We start from the raw sequence: 20727 nt of genomic DNA on the forward strand, positions 1-20727 counted from the left end.
TTTATGTGAATTGCGCTCGTTCTATTATGGTAGTGATTATCTAAATGCGATAACTTGGAATCCAATTATGCAAATCTCAAAAGTAACTCATTTTGGAGCTTAGTAATCTTGGGGTATACTTTTCGAAGAGGAAACAAATTTGTTTATAGTAAGAAGAAAGAGATGAATGCAAGAACCATTTAAATAGAGAATATATTATTATATTATTATTAAATAAATATATTTCTGTTTTCTAATCTTTGATAGGTTCACTAGAATATATTAGTGACTTCGAATGATTGATCGTCATTCATACTCTGATCCATTAAATAAAGTTAGACCTCATAAGATAAAAGGCTCACGAAGAAGGGTGGCCTCCTCGACACGTCCGACCTCTTTAAAAAGGTCAGACACCGACAAGAGAGCATAGCTTTACCTGTCCAAAAGTAAGTAACTACCTCCTTGAATCTCTCTTATTATTTCTATCTTTTTTAAAAGATATATCCCAACAAATTCAAGATAAAAAGAACAGTTATCCAGCAGAAAAGATGGAACTACTCCAACAAAGGTGGTTATCAATTTTATTATAAATACACCGACACCCCTCAGGTATAATGTGCGTTCTAATCTACTAAAAACCTGCCTAAAATCCTTGCTAACTTAAGTATCGGAGTCTCTTGCAGATACCACTAGGGGTGTAATCGGTTCGGTTTGATTTGATTTTAGACCGAAAACCAACCGAACCGACATGTTCGGTTCTTTGATGATATCAACCATTCGGTTTGCAGTTTGCAAAACAACCGAATCTAATCGAATCGAACCAACAGCGATTTGGTTCGGTCGTTTTTTTTTTGTTTTTATAAAGCCAATAATCAGAATTTAAATCATCATAAAATGAAGTTTAAACGGTCAATAAACTAAAATAGGTACATCACATCCAAATTCAATACAATTTCAACTACTTGTCCCAATAATTAAACATAAAAATAAAGACAATTAGAAATATCTAATAAACAAAAAAAAAAACACATTTTAAAACTAAATAAAGACTGAAACAGTCACTTTAAAACTAAATTGTTACGGACTGACAAGTCCAACCCACTAGCCGCCGGGTCGGGGCGTCGCCCTTGACCCAGGCCCACAGCACCCCTCACGAAAGAGAGCCCGACGGGTCGGTCCCTTGAACGCCCGACCCAGGACATACCCGACTTAACCACCCGCACGGCCCAGGACACCGGTCGGGCCAATACCTTCGGATCACGACCCGAAGCCCCGACCCGAGGTCCAGGACGACCTGTCCCTCCTACGTGGATTATGACAGCTCCTGGAAGCTTCTTGGGTAGTGGGCTAGGTCATTTTCAGGGCCCGTTCCACACAGTATAAAAGGGGAAAGGTCAGCTCTCCCCCCAAGGTACGTGACATTCTTAACTAATCTGGCTACCACATTGTACGGACACTGACTTGATCGTCGGAGTGTCCTTACAGGTGGCCACCCCCCACGCACCACTCCACCTCCGGCGTCACCAACGCACATCTTTGCCCTCGCTCCACGTCAGCTCAGGGTCCCATCCTCTCCTCTGCTCATCACCACCCGACCCGTCGAGTACCCGGGAACATCAGGTACCGAACATAAATAAAAACCAAAATAGCCACCATGCTAAATCTGAATCCACACCAAATTCAATATCATCTTCTTCGGTTGGTGCAATTTCTACAAAAGCAAAACAAAGAAATCAATGTAGATTATAAATTATAAACATAAACTTTGAAAGGAACTTTAAATTTCTTTTTTGCATACCTAATTCAAGTTTCTCAAACTTCTCAATAAGCTCATCAAAATCAGTTGTTATTAGAAAAGCACCAAGCCAATTTTGTGTGCAAATCAATGCCTCAACAACAACAAAATTGAGAAGTTTGCAACAGACCAGCAATAACAACAAAATTATAGCCATAATGAGATTGAAGATTCTACCATTATCAACTTATAACATTCAAAAACTCATGAAAGTTTCTAACAGACCAGCAACAGCAACAACAACTAATAACTTATCAACTTATAACCTTCAAAAAAATTGTTTCCAACAGACCAGCAACAACAACTAATAATTTCAACTCATAACATTCAAAAAAATTGTTTCCAACAGACCAGCAACAAATTGTGAATATATTGTTTCTAACAGACCAACAACAATAACAACAAGACTTATGCAATAAATTGTGAAGAATTGAATATACTGTTTCCAAAAGACCAGCAACAGCAACAACAAATTTTAAGCAAAAATTGTGAATATACTTACTAACCTCAGAAGAAGACATTGTGAGTTGCAAGAGTGGGCTCGGACTAAGGCTATTGCTCGGTGACGGATACTCGGTGACGAAGAGGAATTGCTCGGCGACGGAGAAGAACTGCTCAGTTTAGGGTTTGCTGTGACGGCATCGACTGGACGACGGCGCGGAATGGACGACAGCGCGGACTAGACGACAACGTCAACTAGAAAACGATGCGAACTGCACGACCCCGCGGGCTAGACGATGGCGCTCTCCAGCTCTCTGCAACGCTTGTGACGGAGATAACTGCTATAGTTGCGACCTGCGACGACGTCCTTGAGAGCGACGATGGACAACTTTCGACTGGAGGACGGCGGCAGCTCTCAGGCTCTCTGTCTCTCTCAGGCTCTCATTCTCTCAAGGCTCAGGCATGGATGAGGAAGATGGATGTGAGATTGAGTTGTCGGCTTGTGTTATGGCTGCATGAAAGCTGAAAGGGTTAGGGATTTGGAGGTTTGTTATTAGGTTAAAAGGTAAACTGGTAAAAAGAATGATCACTTAACCACTTTTTCAGTTTGGTTTGGTTCAGTTCGATTTCTGTCAAGCCAACCAAAAATCGAACCGAACCGATCAGTTTAATTAAAAAATTTTTTTTTTTGTTTTTTATTTGATTGTTATAAATTTTGGTTCGGTTTTACAGTAAATTTTCGTCCGATTCGATAACTTACACCCCTAGATAGTACTCCCATCTCCTGACGAGAAATACGGACAGACAGCACTGCAGCATCAATAAGTCAGACGCCGTCATATAAAAAAATTTGAACCTCACGTTCAAGTCAAAATTAACGTTTCAGTAATTCTCGGAACAATTGTATTGTAGCCATAGACGGCAGAGAGGAAAAAATTTTGCCTTTGTTCTTTTTCTACATCTAGTATGTACAGCCAAATGTCCCTTTCACGAGCTTCAATTATTGAGCAACGGAGGGCATTTTTGGGTTTACAATGTTTTACACATTTATTCATCCCCAAATCCCAATTGCAAAATAGACAAAGTTCATAACTTACGGAAAACAGAGCATGGAGGCCATCAAGGAACAGCAGAGTAGTCTCAGGTTTCCTTGCTCTAATTGCAAACGATTTTTCTATTTTACCTTTTTTTATTTTTTTTAAATGAGTTTAATTTTGATGTACTAACAGCATAAAGTATTTTACATAGTTGTACAATTACGTTCGTTTTTTTAATGACTATTTACACCGCCAATGTAAAATGTGGTAAGATATAATTAGATGCACGTGTAAAATTACTTTTACACCGATAAAATATTAAAATTAAATTCTTTTAAAATAATATATTTGGATTTAGCTCTATACTTGTGTTTAATAGCTTATAGACCCTTGTTATTGTTGTAACTTGTTCCCCATGTTGGATGTCCTATATGGTAGTGAAAGATGAGAAGGGAATAATTGAAGTAAAGTGGCAGACTTGGAGCAAGACTATGGAAAGAAGAGAAGATGTGAAGCTGTTCAACTTTCATGCGAGTCCATTTGGTCAGAGGGTGATCTGGGCTCTGAAACTAAAGGGTGTTGATTATGAGTGCATAGAAGAAGACATCTTCAACAAGAGCAACCTCCTCCTTGAGCTGAACCCCGTTCACAAGAAGGTGCCTGTTCTTGTTCATTGCAACAAACCAATTGCAGAATCACTTGTGATCCTTGAATACATCGATGAAACATGGAAGCAGTATCCGTTGATGCCTCAGAATCCTTGTCAAAGAGCTCATGCTCGCTTTTGGGCTAATTTTGCTGAACATAAGGTATTATTATATTGTTGTTATTATTGTTGGTGTTGTTGTTTAATGTTTTGAAATTCTAGTAACAAGCTTTAACTCTATGTAATAGCTTTTAGACGCTGCGTGGATGGCAATGCGTAGTAGCGGGGAAGAACAAGAAAAGGCTGTGAATGAGGCAAGAGAAGCAGTGGAGAAGTTAGAAGAAGAAATTAAGGGGAAGAGATTCTTTGGAAGGGACTACATCGGTTTCCTTGACATTGCAATTGGATGGATCTCTTACTGGATTCCTGTTTGGGAGGAAGTTGGATCAATGAAGATATTAGACCCTTTGAAATTCCCAGCCATCAATGCATGGATCACCAATTTCCTCAGCCATCCTACCATCAACGACACTCTGCCCCAAAGAGACAAAATGGTTGTTTACTACCACAGTCGCAGAAAGGAAGTGTCTCCATTTTGATGTCTTTCACTTTTCATGCCTGTCCATTTTGAATAAAAAGAACCTCAGAAAAGATGTACTTTTGACCAAAACCCAAAATAGGAACAAGTACTCAATTTGGCTTAAAACAATCTATTATCAATGACAACGATAGATTGTGTATGAATTTATCTTAAATTTTAAAAATAAAATTCAGTTATGTACTTTGATTTTGCTATTATAACTCGGTTAATGCCAACGAATATTTTGGAAAAAATGTTTATAACTCAGTAACGTATAGCAAGGGCTCGTATTCTTTTATGAGTTTATCAGTCTTTATTGAAAAATAAAAATACTATTTGTACACTAAAATTAACCACTAAAATCAGTTATTAATGTATTTATGTATAAACATATGTGTAGTTTAATTTATTTTCAATGTGTATTTATTCTAGTATATATTTTATACTTGTGAATGGTGACTGATTTTGGTGGCTGATTTTAGTGTACACGTAGCATAACTCATTGAAAAAAGGACAATTAGATCTTTGACATTTTAGTTCGCGGATATTTAAATTTTCGAAGATTTAAAAATACATTTAAATCCTTGACCTTTTTAAAATTTGGATATATTGATCTCTAAGTCTAATTTGTCTCATTTTAAAAACTCTCTTATGTGTACATTCGTATATCGGCCAAATTAAGACAACGAAAGTCACGTTTAATTTTTCTATTGGGTCTGCCAAACCCAAGTGAATAGAGAGATCGACGTATTCAGATTTTGAGAAAATTAAAAATTTAAATATATTTATAAATTTTCAAAAATTTAAATATTTATAGACCAAAAAATTAAGGACTTATTTATCTTTTTCTGTACATTTTTGCATCAAATCTTAAAATGATAACCTCATTAGCCATAAAAAGGTCACTAGAAAGACACCATGTATGTTCGAAATTTGATTGTATCCTGTAAACTAATTTGTACCCTAATATTATTAGGAAGACAAGTATTTATTAATTGTATAATTAATTAATATTAAATAAAATAAATTTATTTTCTGTTATTTATTTTTTGTTATTTTTTTATTATTAAATATTTTTTAATTTAAATACCGAAATGCTTAGGCCATACCTATTTCATTTTTTGTAAAGTATGTCTTCTTAGATAAGAATAACAAAGCTTAATCACTTCTGGATAGGGATGGCAACAATATCTGAATTTGCGGGTATCTACTCTATCCCTTCTCCTTTTAATGCGGGGCGAGTTTTTAGCAGGACAGATTCTTAGACGGGTTGGGACTGGGTTTAGGTACTACCCGCTTCTATCCGTTCTGGTATAAATACATAACATAATTTTAACAGGGATGTTACACATCCATATAATCATGTAACCAAATTGACCCAACATCAATGAAACGTGAAATACACGCGCCTAACACACACGAAATCGCTTTTGCCCAACGCTTCTTCTCCCCCACGCTTCTTCTTCTCCCGCGCTTCTTCTTCTTCTTCTTCTTCGTTTCACACTCATTTACGCACGGAGCGGCTTCTTCTTCTTCGTCTTCTTCTTCGCGTTACTCCTTCTCCTCCTTCTCCTCCTTTTTCGTGTTCCTTCTTCTTCACGTGTTTTCTCCTTATCGTCATTCTTTTGTTGTTATTGCTGTTGTATTTTTTGTCTTTTTCTCCTTCTCTCTCTGGTGAAGAAGCAGTAGAAGGTGAGGAAGAAGAGTTTTGAATAGTGCAGAATGAACCGAACACAGTACTCATGGTGAACCGAACATAGTACTCATGGTGAACCGAACATAGTACTCATGGTGAACCGAACACAGTACTCATGGTGAACCGAACACAATACAATTGTATAGTACTGAGTGAACGAAACATAATCCATTATATAAAATCAAATTCAAACAGCTTTCTACAGAATGAACCGAACACAGTACTCATGGTGAACTGAACACAGTACTCATGGTGAAACAATTGTATAGTACTGAGTGAACGAAATATAATCCATTATATAAAATCAAATTCAAATAACTCTGCCTACAATTTACATATTATCAATTAAATTCAATTCGATTCAAAATTGAATAATCTAAACTTTGTCAGTTTGATTCGTTTCAAAAGAGTAATCCAAATCGCTCTCCTGATTTAAAGTTGAGTCATTTATTGTTTCGATTCAGAAGTGCAAATCGAAGAAGAATAGGAAGAAGATAAGTGCAACCAGATCAAAATAAGAAAACGATAAAATAAACGCGACCAGAGGAGAACGACGAAGGCAACACAGATCAATAAGGAAGAACGCGAGCTTACGTTGTAGCAGGAGGTTTACGTTTTAGCAGGAAGTTTACGTTGAGCAAAACTTTAGGTTGCAGCACGTTATATGTAGCGCGTGTATGACAAACGAGTGAGGGGTGGGGGACGCTCGTGTAGAGAAAATTACTTGGTTAACAACCATGTAAAAAATACATGGATGCAGAACTTTTTCGTAATTTTAATATATAATATGTGTAATATTTATAAAATAATTAGTAAAATAATTGATAATATTATATTATATTTAAAATTTTACTTTAATTTATGTTATGTATGTGATGATGGTTATATAAATTTTTAAATTTAATTTTATTTATTAAATTTTAATAATTATATGGACAGATAAAGACAAGACGGGTGACCGCAAGAGTGAGTTAGAGTTCAACTATTTACTACTCATAAATAAGAGCAAAACAAATTTTATACAAATTATTATAAGACGAAACAAAATCGAATAAAGTAAAAACCTGTTCCTACCTGCCCGTTGCCATCCCTACTTCTAAAGTTGAGATATACATTAGTCAATTATCATCATGCAAGAACATACTTCATTTATTCAAATATATTACAAAACACTGGGCATTGTTGATAAACATTCCACAAATAACAAAAAGTATTAATGGTCTCATTCATATTTAAAAAATTATGATTGACTTTGGACAAATAAGTAATTAGATTATATTAATATTATTTGTTTATTTATCTGCTTGTTTTTTGTTTGAACAGATTTAACCTTTTTTTAGTTTCAATTCATTAAAGTTATATTTTAATTATTATATTAATATATAATAACATAAATTTTTATCACACGTAAATAATTTTTTTAAATGTGAGAACAACACTATTATCATACAACATAAAAAATATTAAAAATATTAGAAGATTGTATATTAAATTTTATTATTTTTAATTATTTATTTAATTTTTTTATTTTAATAATCAAATAATATATTTTTAAATATTAATTATTAATTAATAACTAAAAATAATAAATTTTTTAAATTATCTTTGAAAGCCAGATCCAGAATGGTAAGATGGACACGTGGCTGACTACTGAGGTGACGAGGAAGTGCTATTGACTCTCCAAATAAAAATGCCTTTTGGTCAAAATTGGCGTCCAAAATGACACTGGAAATTTGCACAAATTACATGATGAACCAGTCATCACATGAATAATAATCAAGTTTCTTCCATACCTGAAAAGTTACACAAAATAGTGGAATAGTGCGTAAATTGAAACAAAGACAATGGGAAGCAAAGATGTGAAGGTGTTGAACTTTTGGGTGAGTCCGTTCGGTAAAAGAGTTGAGTGGGCACTGAAACTGAAGGGTGTGGAATACGAGTACATAGAAGAAGATATATCCAACAAGAGCAACCTCCTTCTTGAGCTGAACCCGGTTTACAAGAAGGTTCCAGTTCTTGTTCATGGCAACAAGGCAATCGCGGAGTCATTTGTGATCCTCGAATACATCGATGAAACATGGAAGCAGTACCCGTTGATGCCTCACGATCCTTATGAAAGGGCTCATGCTCGCTTTTGGGCTACTTCTGCTCAACAAAAGGTGACTTGTAAAATTCTATCACTTTATTTCCCTTATCAATTTTTACTAGTTATATTTTTCGGTCGAGTTTGGATTATATGATTATATCTACCTAGTCCTGACATGAATAGATGACTTTGACTTTTCTGCTAAGTTACACTTTATTTAATTAACAGATTTTTGTCTTATACGTAGCTTGGGAAGGAAGGGTCATGGACTGCGCTGATTAAGAGCGGAGAAGAAAAGGAAAAGGCTCTGAATACAGCCTCAGAGGTACTTGAGAAGTTAGAGGAAGAGATTAAGGGTAAGAAATTCTTTGGAGGGGACAACATTGGATACCTCGACATTGCACTTGGTTGGATCTCTTACATTATTCCCATCTGGGAGGAAGTTGGGTCAATACAAATAATTGATCGTCTGAAATTCCCAGCCATCAATGAATGGATGACCAATTTCCTCAACCACCCTGTGGTCAAGGATTCCTTGCCCCCAAGAGACAAGGCCCTTGATTACTACCACCTCTCAGTAAAGAAACATACTCCTAATTAATTATATACATATGTATGCTAATGTGTGTTTGTGAGCATCATCATCATATATATATTGTTTTGTAATTAAAAAGGTTGTATGATTGTATCAAAATATTATGACTTGTTATTATATCATTATACGTGACATTCGTACTACGTTATTGTGGATGGCTGGCGTTGTGTTCTTTTATAGTGCTGAGTATATGTTGGTGAGGTTGAACATTAAAAATTTGTCTTAGCTTGTTTCGATGTAATTTATAACGTTGTGATAACAAATCATGATTCGGTTATCGCTTGAATTGATGATCAACATAATGTTCCAATGCTTAATCATTCTGCTATGGTAGTGATTATCTAAATGCGATAACATAGGTTTAGACTTGGAATCCAATCATGCAAATCTCAAAAGTCGTAACTCACTTTAGAGCTTAATTAGCTATCTTAGTAATAATATATAATTATATACGCATAAGTTGGTTAGGTAAAATTAACTATTATGTAAAAGTGGAACGTGTTGTTGCTTTATATTTTATATTTCGAGAAAAAAATTATAAAGGTCAAAGTAGAAATCACGTGGAGCATACTTTTCCAAGATCCACAGATAAAAAATTTGTCGGATAGTACGAAGAAAGAGATGAATGCATGAACCACTTTTGCATATATAATAGTGAAACATGAGAAGGAAATAATTGAAGTGGTAAATTTGGTGCAACACAATGGGAAGCGAAGATGTGAAGCTGTTCAACTTTCATGCGAGTCCATTTGGTCAGAGGGTGATTTGGGCTCTGAAACTAAAGGGTGTTGATTATGAGTGCATAGAAGAAGACATCTTCAACAAGAGCAACCTCCTCCTTGAGTTGAACCCCGTTCACAAGAAGGTGCCTGTTCTTGTTCATTGCAACAAACCAATTGCAGAATCACTTGTGATCCTTGAATACATCGATGAAACATGGAAGCAGTATCCGTTGATGCCTCAGAATCCTTATCAAAGAGCTCATGCTCGCTTTTGGGCTAATTTTGCTGAACATAAGGTATTATTATATTGTTGTTATTATTGTTGGTGTTGTTGTTTAATGTTTTGAAATTCTAGTAACAAGCTTTAATTTATGTAATAGCTTTTGGTGGCTGCCCGGATCGCAAGGCTTAGTAGTGAGGAAGAACAGGAAAAGGCTGTGAATGAGGCAAGGGAAGCAATGGAGAAGATAGAAGAAGAAATTAAGGGGAAGAAATTCTTTGGAGGGGACAAGATAGGTTACCTTGACATTGTAATTGGATGGATCTCTTACTGGATTCCTGTTTGGGAGGAAGTTGGATCAATGAAGATATTAGACCCTTTGAAATTCCCAGCCATCAATGCATGGATCACCAATTTCCTCAGCCATCCTATCATCAACGACACTCTGCCCCAAAGAGACAAAATGGTTGTTTACTACCACAGTCGCAGAAAGGAAGTGTCTCCATCTTGATGTCTACACTTGTTCCATTATGAATAAAAGAATAAACTCTACTTTTCGTCACTTTTCTCCTTTGGTTCACCTCTAATCAGAAATATTATTACTGGTAATGACATATATAATATTAAAAAATTATAAAAAAATTATATAATATAAGATGTATTATAAAAATATATTGATAGAGAATATATTTTAAAGTAAAAAAATTATGCGTGTATTTTTTATTAACGAAGTGGTCGATTCATCGATATTAGAAAATATTTCAGCAATTTTTTTAATATAATTAAAAGATAATTAATAAGAAATTCATCTTTCATTTTGTTTTTGAATCATTCTTTACAATATTCATAGCTGAAAAATATTTTTCGGTTGTAGTAGTTGAAACAGAGAAAATTAATACCAAATGAATCAAGAAAGACAGTTACAAAAAAAAAACTACTTTATAGAATTTGAAAAATTTTATTTAATTAAAAAATATTAGTAATAATATCTTTTTCATATTTTTTTAATATTGTTACTTACTTTTTAGATATTAGAAATCATTAATATTTAGGTTGGATTAGACTTGTATTTATAGGGTAAAGTATATTTTTTGTCTCTAAAGTTTAACAAAAGTTTCAAAAATACCTTTAAGTTTTATTTTGTTTCAATTTTGTCCCATAAGTTTTCAATTTGCATCAAATATATTCTCGACGGCTAAATTTTCAAAAAATTTAAGACTAATCTAACGATAATACATGAAAATTATGTTTGATTTGCTTGTGTTGAGGGGTTGTTCTTATGAAATTGTTATTGAATCAGTTTTAAATTTTTTTAAAAAATTAGCCATCAGAGATATATTTGATACAAATAAAAAAATTTTAGGACAAAATTAAAACAAAATAAAATTCAAGAATATTTTTAAAACTTTTATCAAATTTCAAAAATAAAAAATATACTTTATTTTTATTTATACTAAACTAAATATTAAATAATTTTTTAAAAAAATTAAATCATACTTAATAATTTACTACTATTAATTAAAAAAAAAAAGCTGGGGTCGAGGCTTCCCCTCCACCCAGGGACGGATCCAGAAATGATATTATGGGGGGCCAATAATACATATAATATTAAAAATTATGTAAAAAAATTATATAATATAAGATGTATTATAAAAATATACGGATAGAAAATATATTTTAAAGTAAAAAAAATATGTGTATACTTTTTTACTAACGAAGTGGTCGATTTTTCGTATCATAAAATTCACCAATAATAGAATTTGTGTCAAAATTTTCAACAATTTTCTTTTCAATATAATTAAAAGACAATTAGCAAGAAATTCATATTTTATTTTATTTTTAAGTTATTTTTCACAATATTCATAGTTGAAAAAGATCTCTTAATTGTAGCAGTTGAAACAGATAGAATTAATACCAAACGAATAAAAAAACGGCCACAAGAAGAAAAAGAATTCACTTTATGAGATTTAAAATTTTTTATTTAATTAAAAAATATTAATAATAATATATTTTTCAGATTTTTTGAATATTGTTATTTATTTTTTAGATATTAAAAATTATTAATATTTAAATTAGACTGAACTTTTATTTATATTAGGCTAAATACTAAATTTTTTTAAAAAAAATTAAATTATACATAATAACTTATTACTATTAAAAAAAGTTGGGGGGCCGAGGCCACCACTCGCCCCTTTATGTCCGTCCCTGCCTCCACCTGCATGTCCGTCCCTGGATAAGATGTACTTTTGACCAAAACTCATAGGAACAAGTACTCAATTTGGTTTAAACAATCTATTATACTATCAATGACAACGATATATTATGAATTTATCTAATCTTTTAAAATAAAAATAGAAATAATATATTACACGACACTGGTCTTTGTTGATAAAACATTGATCAGAAAAGAAAGAAAATCACGCCGGTTGAACATTGAGAAAAGGACGAGACAGAAAATTCAATGCCAATTAAACATTTAGTCAAGATTGTAGTCTCTACAATAACAATGTTATAGGGTGTGAGGAGAAGAACTAAGCAACCAAAACAAGTAAAGTAGAAGAACAAGATAATGGGAAGCGAAGATGTGAAGGTGCTGTGCTTTTGGGCGAGTCCATTTTCCTTACGGGTTGAATGGGCTCTGAAACTGAAGGGTGTTGATTATGAGTACATAGAACAAGATGTATTCAACAAGAGCACCCTCCTTCTGGAGCTGAACCCCATTCACAAGAAGGTTCCGGTTCTTGTTCATGCCAGCAAACCAATAGTTGAGTCATTTGTCATCCTTGAATACATCGATGAAACATGGAAGCAGCATCCATTGCTGCCTCACGATCCTTATCAAAGAGCTCATGCTCGCTTTTGGGCTAATTTTGCTGAAAATAAGGTATTCTTGGTGTTGTTTTCGAATTCTAGTAACAAGCTTAATCTTTCAAGCCTGCTTGCATAGCACCTCCTCAATGTTTCAATATCTTAGGTCTTCAATAACCAACGTAAAATTATCACTAACTATGCTTTGTATATATGGAACAGCTATTATATGCTTCATTCATTGCCATGGTCGCGAGTGGGGATGACACCGAAAAGGCTCTGAATGTAGCAAGAGACTCGGTAGAAAAGATAGAACAAGAGATTAAGGGGAAGAAATTCTTTGGAGGAGACAACATTGGATACCTTGACATTGCACTTGGATGGATATCTTACTGGATCCCTGTTTATGAGGAAGTTGGATCAATGCAGATATTAGATCCTTTGAGATTCCCAGCCATCAATGCATGGATGACCAATTTCCTCAACCACCCTGTGATCAAGGACAGATTGCCTCCTAGAGATGACATGGTTGCTTACTTCCACACTCGCAAGAAGATTGTGTCTCCTACTTACCATGACTTGATGAAGTATCTTTGAACCTCATATTTTTCAAGAGTAGTTCATATCTATCTTTGAATAAGAGGCTATTTATTTTATTATTTTCTCTCGGGTATTTGAGTTGTATTGCCTTTACAAATGTTATGAAATAATGGTGGAAAACTATTCTGGTTTTTGCATGTATACACCAATGTATCTACAGAGTCTAAATTAATTGATAAATACGCTTCAAATAATAAATAACATCCCTCAAGATTGCAACTTAGGAGTATAGGACCTACCCTATGTTGGTGGCACCATGTTTGAAGTCACAAAGAATTAGTATAGTTGTTTGTATTGCTTCTGCAAATATTATGTTTCAATGGTACAATAAAACCATTGTGAAAGCTTCAATACATCAAATCTCTAGCTAGTTTTGAAGTTCAAAGGATAAAAGGAGAAAGAAAAATTCTAGGAAAAATCAATTGTTATTTACAAGAAGGCCAACTAACTAAACTAACTGTATGTAAGCTAGTTGCCAATCAAGAAAGAAACTAGTTCCTAAAAGCCAAGTTGCTAAAAAAATTATAAAGGTCAAAGTAGAAATCACGTGGAGCATACTTTTCCAAGATCCACACATACAAAATTTGTCGGATAGTACGAAGAAAGATATGAATGCATGAACCACTTTTGCATATATAATAGTGAAAGATGAGAAGGGAATAATTGAAGTAAAGTGGCAGATTTGGAGCAAGACGATGGAAAGAAGAGAAGATGTGAAGCTGTTCAACTTTCATGCGAGTCCATTTGGTCAGAGGGTGATTTGGGCTCTGAAACTAAAGGGTGTTGATTACGAGTGCATAGAAGAAGACATCTTCAACAAGAGCACTCTCCTCCTTGAGATGAACCCCGTTCACAAGAAGGTGCCTATTCTCGTTCATTGCAACAAACCAATTGCAGAATCACTTGTGATCCTTGAATACATCGATGAAACATGGAAGCAGTATCCGTTGATGCCTCAGAATCCTTATCAAAGAGCTCATGCTCGCTTTTGGGCTAATTTTGCTGAACATAAGGTATTATTATATTGTTGGTGTTGTTGTTTAATGTTTTGAAATTCAGCTTTAACTCTATGGAATAGCTTTTGGACGCTGCGTGGATGGCAATGCGTAGTAGCGGGGAAGAACAAGAAAAGGCTGTGAATGAGGCAAGAGAAGCAGTGGAGAAGATAGAAGAAGAAATTAAGGGAAAGAGATTCTTTGGAAATGACTACATCGGTTTCCTTGACATTGCAATTGGATGGATCTCTTACTGGATTCCTGTTTGGGAGGAAGTTGGATCAATGAAGATATTAGACCCTTTGAAATTCCCAGCCATCAATGCGTGGATCACCAATTTCCTCAGCCACCCTACCATCAACCACACTCTGCCCCAAAGAGACAAAATGGTTGTTTACTACCACAGTCGCAGAAAGGAAGTGTCTCCATCTTGATGTCTACACTTATTCCATTATGAATAAAAAGAATAAACTCTACTTTCCGTTACTTTTCTCCTTTGGTTCACCTTTGATAATCCAGAAATATTATCGTGGCAATGACATATATAATATTAAAAAGTTATGTAAAAAATTATATAATGTAAGATATATTATAAAAATATATCGACAGAGAATATATTTTAAAGTACAAAAAATATGTGTATTTTTTTATTATTGAAGTGGTCGATTTATCGATATTAGAATCTGTGTTAAATTTTTTAGCATTTTTTTAATATAATTAAAAGATAATTAACAAGAAATCCATCTTTCATTTTGTTTCTTAGTCTTTCTTCATAATATTTATAGATGAAAAAGATCTTTCAGTTGTAGTAGTTGAAACAGAAAAAATTAATATCAAATGAATCAAGAAAGACGATAAAAAAAATCTACTTTGTGGAATTTGAAAAATTTTATTTAATTAAAAAATATTAGTAATAATATCTTTTTTTATATTTTTTTAAGGAAAAGTCTAGGAAGCCAGCAATTTTATCAAATTCTAGCCAGCATGTAACCATAAAAAAAGAGTTAGCCATTGGATGAAATCTCACATAATCTCACACCATTAAAAGCCTCATTGATGGCTATTTTGATGACTATAAATCCCAAAAGTTGCTGGCCCCCTAACATTCCTCTTTTTTTAATATTATTACTTACTTTTTAGATATTAGTGTTAGGAAATTATTTTAATTTCCTAATTTATTTGTGGACAATACATATATTAATTGTAATCACAAATTATGCTATTTCAAATTAAATGACTTATACAATGATGATCTCATTTATTGTTATAAATGCTAATTGAATAAGTCATTATTACTTTTGATTTGGAATTAAATGAGAATAAAACCAGATATTATTTTTTGTTCCTTAGATAATTATCTTTTTGGATTTTAGATATATTATCTTTTGGGTTTTAGATACTATTTTATTTGGGCTTAAGGGTTTAATAGGTGCTATGCTCAAATATAAATAGGCCTACAGGGTTTCGGTCCCCAATATACCAAGGCCGCCTTTGTTGCTCTTTCCCCATCAAAAGAGTTGCAGTTCAGTCACTTAGGAATACAGAAGGTTTTGGTTGAGGAAGATCGAAAGAACCACAAGATCCAAATTCTTCCATTAATTTCTGACTCTTATGAGTAAAGATACGCTTCTGCATTATGTTATATTTTTGGTGATTCAATATGGATGATCTAAGATATTGAAATTAATTTATTCCAACAATTATAAATCATTAATATTTAAATTGGATACATAGAACAAGATGTATTCAACAAGAGCACCCTCTACCATTGAGTAATAGCTCAAATGGCATAGTCTCCCCATACTCAATTAAGAGATTGCGGGTTCGAATCTCCTATCTTTGGTTCTCCTTCCGATCCTTAATTACACGACACTGCCTTGTATGCGAATTTTTAGATAACTGTTCTTGCTCTCACTTCTGCTTCCATTCTAACATTTCTTCAATATTTCGAATTAACTTATCCTACTCGAAAATATTTTTCGACTAACAATTATATTATCCTATGATCTAATCTAAAATAAATTAAGCCAAGGATCAGAATACAGAATATAATAGAGTAGTACAGTTGGTCAAACACCCTTGAAGGAGAGAAATTCGAAAGAAGATGGACACGTGGCTGGCTATTGAGACAATGTGGTGAGGAAGTGCTACTGATTATCCAAAGGAATATGCCCTTTGGTCAAAAATTGCCGTCCAAAATGACACTGAAAATTTACACAAATTACGTGCTGAACCAATCATGACATGAATTATAAGTTTCTTGCATATATATATATATACATAGAAGGAACAAAATAGAGTGCAAAACAAAGAAAATGGGAAGCAAAGATGTGAAGGTGGTTAGCTATTGGGCGAGTCCGTTCGGTAAAAGAGCTGAGTGGGCATTGAAACTGAAGGGTGTGGAATATGACTACATAGAAGAAGATATATACAACAAGAGCAACCTCCTTATAGAAGCATCTTTATAGAAGGATCCCTGTATGTAAAAGTGGAACGTGTTGTTGCTTTATATTTTATATTTTAATTAATTTTAGTCGCTAATTTTAATATTTATCTACCATATTTGAGAAAAAAATTATAAAGGTGAAAGTAGAAATCACGTGGAGAATACTTTTCCAAGATCCAGAGATAAAAAATTTGTCGGATAGTACGAAGAAAGAGATGAATGCATGAACCACTTTTGCATATATAATAGTGAAACATGAGAAGGAAATAATTGAAGTGGTAAATTTGGTGCAACACAATAGGAACAAGTACTCAATTTGGTTTAAAAATTATACTATCAATGACAACGATATATTATGAATTTATCTAATCTTTTAAAATAAAAAAAATAATATATTATACGACAGTACGACACTGGTCTGTGTTGATAAAACATTGGACAAATCAGAAAAGAAAGAAAATCACGCGGTTGAACATTACAGAAAATTCAATGCCAATTAAACATTTAGTCAAGATTGAAGTCTCTACAATAACAATGATATAAAAGTGAGACAGAAAATTAAGATAGGGTGTGAGGAGAAGAACTAAGCAACCAAAACAAGCAAAGTAGAAGAACAAGATAATGGGAAGCGAAGATGTGAAGGTGCTGTGCTTTTGGGCGAGTCCATTTTCCTTACGGGTTGAATGGGCTCTGAAACTGAAGGGTGTGGAATATGAGTACATAGAAGAAGATATATACAACAAGAACACCCTCCTTCTGGAGCTGAACCCCATTCACAAGAAGGTTCCGGTTCTTGTTCATGGCAGCAAACCAATAGTTGAGTCATTTGTCATCCTTGAATACATCGATGAAACATGGAAGCAGCATCCATTGCTTCCTCAGGATCCTTATCAAAGAGCTCATGCTCGCTTTTGGGCTAATTTTGCTGAACATAAGGTATTCTTGGTGTTGTTTTGGAATTCTAGTAACAAACTTTATCTTTCAAGCCTGCTTGCATAGCACATTCTCAATGTTTCTCTGTTCCTATTCGATATCTTAGGTCTTCAATAACCAACCTAAAACTATCACTAACTATGCTTTGTATATATGGAACAGCTATTATATGCTTCATTCATTGCCATGGTCGCGAGTGGGGATGACACCGAAAAGGCTCTGAATGTAGCAAGAGACTCGGTAGAAAAGATAGAACAAGAGATTAAGGGGAAGAAATTCTTTGGAGGGGACAACATTGGATACCTTGACATTGCACTTGGATGGATATCTTACTGGATCCCTGTTTATGAGGAAGTTGGATCAATGCAGATATTAGATCCTTTGAGATTCCCAGCCATCAATGCATGGATGACCAATTTCCTCAACCACCCTGTGATCAAGGACAGATTGCCTCCTAGAGATGACATGGTTGCTTACATCCACACTCGCAAGAAGATTATGTCTCCTACTTACCATGACTTGATGAAGTATCTTTGAACCTCATATTTTTCAAGAGTAATTCATATCTATCTTTGAATAAGAGGCTATTTATTTTATTATTTTCTCTCGGGTATTTGAGTTGTATTGCCTTTACAAATGTTATGAAATAATGGTGGAAAACTATTCTGGTTTTTGCATGTATACACCAATGTATCTACAGAGTCTAAATTAATTGATAAATACGCTTCAAATAATAAGTAACATCCCTCAAGATTGCAACTTAGGAGTATAGGACCTACCCTATGTTGGTGGCACCATGTTTGAATTCACAAAGAATTAGTGTATTTGTTTGTATTGCTTCTGCAAATATTATGTTTCAATGGTACAATAAAACCATTGTGAAAGCTTCAATACATCAAATCTCTAGCTAGTTTTGAAGTTCAAAGGATAAAAGGAGAAAGAAAAATCAATTGTTATTTACAAGAAGGCCAATCAAGAAAGAAACTAGTTCCTAAAAGCCAAGTTCAGCGGCGATGTTCCCTCTCTAATGTGTCAGACAACTCACATAAGATGGTAGCAGCAAGCACGATCTCAGCTCCTGTGCCAAATGAACCCATCATCAAGTCTCCAAGCACAGTTAACGCCCCAATGCACATTCCACCATAAACTGCAGCAGTAACTACATAGAGATTCAGTTTCCTTCCCATATTTAAGTTCCTCTCTCCATCCAACGTCAATTGTTGTTTCTACAAAAGTCAAAACATTGTTCAAAGAGTATGTATGAAGATGAACATGAAGCAGAAGAAGGAAAAGAAAGGTCTGCATTTGTCATACCCGAAGCTTCTTAAGTAGACGTTTGGAAGAACGACCAGTAACTTCAATCCATGCCTTTGAGATCAATGCGCAACCTCCAAGCATAAACGCCACATAGAGAATACCATGGATAGGATCGGCCAGCATGTTTGCCAAGCTGCATAATGATCAAAATAGTGTGTGTAAAATGATAAATAAGCCAATGAAAGAATCAAACATGTCTTACCTTGCTGGTGGCGTGACATAATAGGCTAGACCGCCGGCAGGAATAAATTGGCCCGAATGCTCGCACAACTTCCATGTTCCCAGTATGCTTGTGAAGAGACTTGAACTGAAATTCCAATGCAGATACTGCAATGAAACAATTCTTGTTATCGGTGAATGAGATATCTTGGTTCAAGCAAAATCAATATCCATAACAGGCAGTATAAAAACTTAAAACTACCTGGGAGAACAAGTAGATAATGGAAACAGAAGAAGATTGAAGAATGATGGGCATGTAAGAGGTATAGAAAAGCTTAATTGGAATTGTGTTCCTTGCCCCTCTAATATTAGTTGATCTCACACGAAGACCAAAGTAAAAACGATCAAAATAAACGACAAGAAGGAAGATCACGATTGTAAGAAGCAGGTTGAAGACATTTGGAAGATTCTGTCGAAAGAATGCCTCTTGGAGAGCACCAACTTTGTCTGTCCTAGTAATAAGGACATGGACTAGTTCTGTAACAGCACCTTCAAATTCAGCTCCCCTGCCACTCTTGATTGTTGTGAAGCTAAAAGCTTTCCAAATTATGCTCCCACATATATTCGCAGCGATGAATGGTGTGACTCCAGTACTAATGAGACCATATCCTTTCTGAAAAAATTGATCAAGGTATATGACAGTTATTCCTCCAAATAAAATTTGACCTATTACAAAGAGACTATCCTCCCATCCGAGTTGGCCATACAGTCCATATTTGATACAGCCAAAGGCTTGAACAATTGTAATGATGATTCCCAGGATCATCTGATATGAATTTCTGCATGGGAAAAGGTTAGAAAATACTCATTAGTCATAATGCAAGAAATCAGTAGCATGGTAAAAGTGAAACAAATCTAGAAGATTAATGTGCTCATGATGCAAAACTGGCTAAAAGTACTTACATTATTGTAGGACGCTGATATCCTGCCAAGAAGTCCATCATATATCTGGAAATAACAATTGGATAGATGCCAAGCTCCATAAATGTCCTGGGGCTTGATGCAAAGATGCGGCGCATCAGATGAAAGGGATCAGCATCCTTAGTTGAATGTATTCTAGAAAGAGAAAGATGGCTCCAGAAAAGAAAGGTTAACCAAAAGGCCACAGTGTTTATCAGCATGTTCCTAAAGGGGAGATTCGTGGAAGCTTGCGGCACTTCTGCAAGATACGGAAGAAATGGATTAAGCAAATGCTGAACTCCGAACCGTAATCTTGCCATTTGGACTAGCAAAACTGATTTGTGCCTGTTTAACCCCCTGCAAAAACCATTCAAATATATCATAAAAAATGCAGGTAATTGAAAAGAAAGAATCATTGAAGATGAAAACCTTCTTGGAGCTATTGTCATTTGTAATGAATAACTATAAGTTGAGTCTCATTTTACTCAGAGCAGAGCCCCTTTACTTAGACATAAATATTACACAGAACAATTCAGAATATGCTCAATAAATCGGACAAGGACAATTAATTTTCCACAAGAAATGCAAGATAACAAATCTTTATAATTGAGTGCGAATCTATTAACAGCAAATAGTTATTAGATCATGCATGCCACTATACATACACACAGCTATCTAAATTTCTCAGCCAAAACATTAAGAGCACTGAAAT

General features: G+C 34.4%; 5 protein-coding genes and 1 pseudogene across 5 annotated transcripts; 5 read left to right on the plus strand and 1 right to left on the minus strand.

The window, feature by feature from the left end:
- Nucleotides 1–3114: 3114 nt before the first annotated feature.
- On the plus strand, nt 3115–4679 carry LOC112734983 (probable glutathione S-transferase). Its single transcript, XM_025784536.2, has 3 exons — nt 3115–3359; nt 3691–4061; nt 4147–4679. Exons 2-3 carry the CDS (start codon nt 3744–3746, stop codon nt 4495–4497), a joined length of 669 nt encoding a protein of 222 aa, XP_025640321.1. The 5' UTR covers nt 3115–3359; nt 3691–3743; the 3' UTR covers nt 4498–4679.
- A 3205-nt stretch (nt 4680–7884) lies between these two features.
- On the plus strand, nt 7885–9010 carry LOC112734988 (glutathione transferase GST 23-like). The gene is made up of 2 exons (XM_025784541.3): nt 7885–8333; nt 8508–9010. Exons 1-2 carry the CDS (start codon nt 8019–8021, stop codon nt 8859–8861), a joined length of 669 nt encoding a protein of 222 aa, XP_025640326.1. The 5' UTR covers nt 7885–8018; the 3' UTR covers nt 8862–9010.
- Nucleotides 9011–9218: 208 nt separating this feature from the next.
- LOC112734990 (probable glutathione S-transferase) lies at nt 9219–10359 on the plus strand. The gene is made up of 2 exons (XM_025784543.3): nt 9219–9873; nt 9958–10359. Exons 1-2 carry the CDS (start codon nt 9559–9561, stop codon nt 10306–10308), a joined length of 666 nt encoding a protein of 221 aa, XP_025640328.1. The 5' UTR covers nt 9219–9558; the 3' UTR covers nt 10309–10359.
- A 1822-nt stretch (nt 10360–12181) lies between these two features.
- On the plus strand, nt 12182–14686 carry LOC112734989 (uncharacterized; annotated as a pseudogene).
- Nucleotides 14687–17128: 2442 nt separating this feature from the next.
- LOC112734987 (glutathione transferase GST 23) lies at nt 17129–18260 on the plus strand. Its single transcript, XM_025784540.3, has 2 exons — nt 17129–17582; nt 17742–18260. The coding sequence occupies exons 1-2, from the start codon at nt 17268–17270 to the stop codon at nt 18114–18116; spliced, it is 690 nt and encodes a 229-aa protein (XP_025640325.1). The 5' UTR covers nt 17129–17267; the 3' UTR covers nt 18117–18260.
- Nucleotides 18261–18583: 323 nt separating this feature from the next.
- LOC112734985 (uncharacterized) lies at nt 18584–20335 on the minus strand. The gene is made up of 5 exons (XM_025784538.2): nt 20019–20335; nt 19318–19894; nt 19099–19223; nt 18894–19029; nt 18584–18805 (listed from the first exon to the last, which is right to left on the minus strand). Exons 1-5 carry the CDS (start codon nt 20333–20335, stop codon nt 18584–18586), a joined length of 1377 nt encoding a protein of 458 aa, XP_025640323.1.
- Between the last annotated feature and the right edge of the window lie 392 nt (nt 20336–20727).

Source organism: Arachis hypogaea, chromosome 20 (genome assembly GCF_003086295.3).
Source record: "Arachis hypogaea cultivar Tifrunner chromosome 20, arahy.Tifrunner.gnm2.J5K5, whole genome shotgun sequence".
Lineage (NCBI taxonomy): Eukaryota > Viridiplantae > Streptophyta > Magnoliopsida > Fabales > Fabaceae > Arachis > Arachis hypogaea.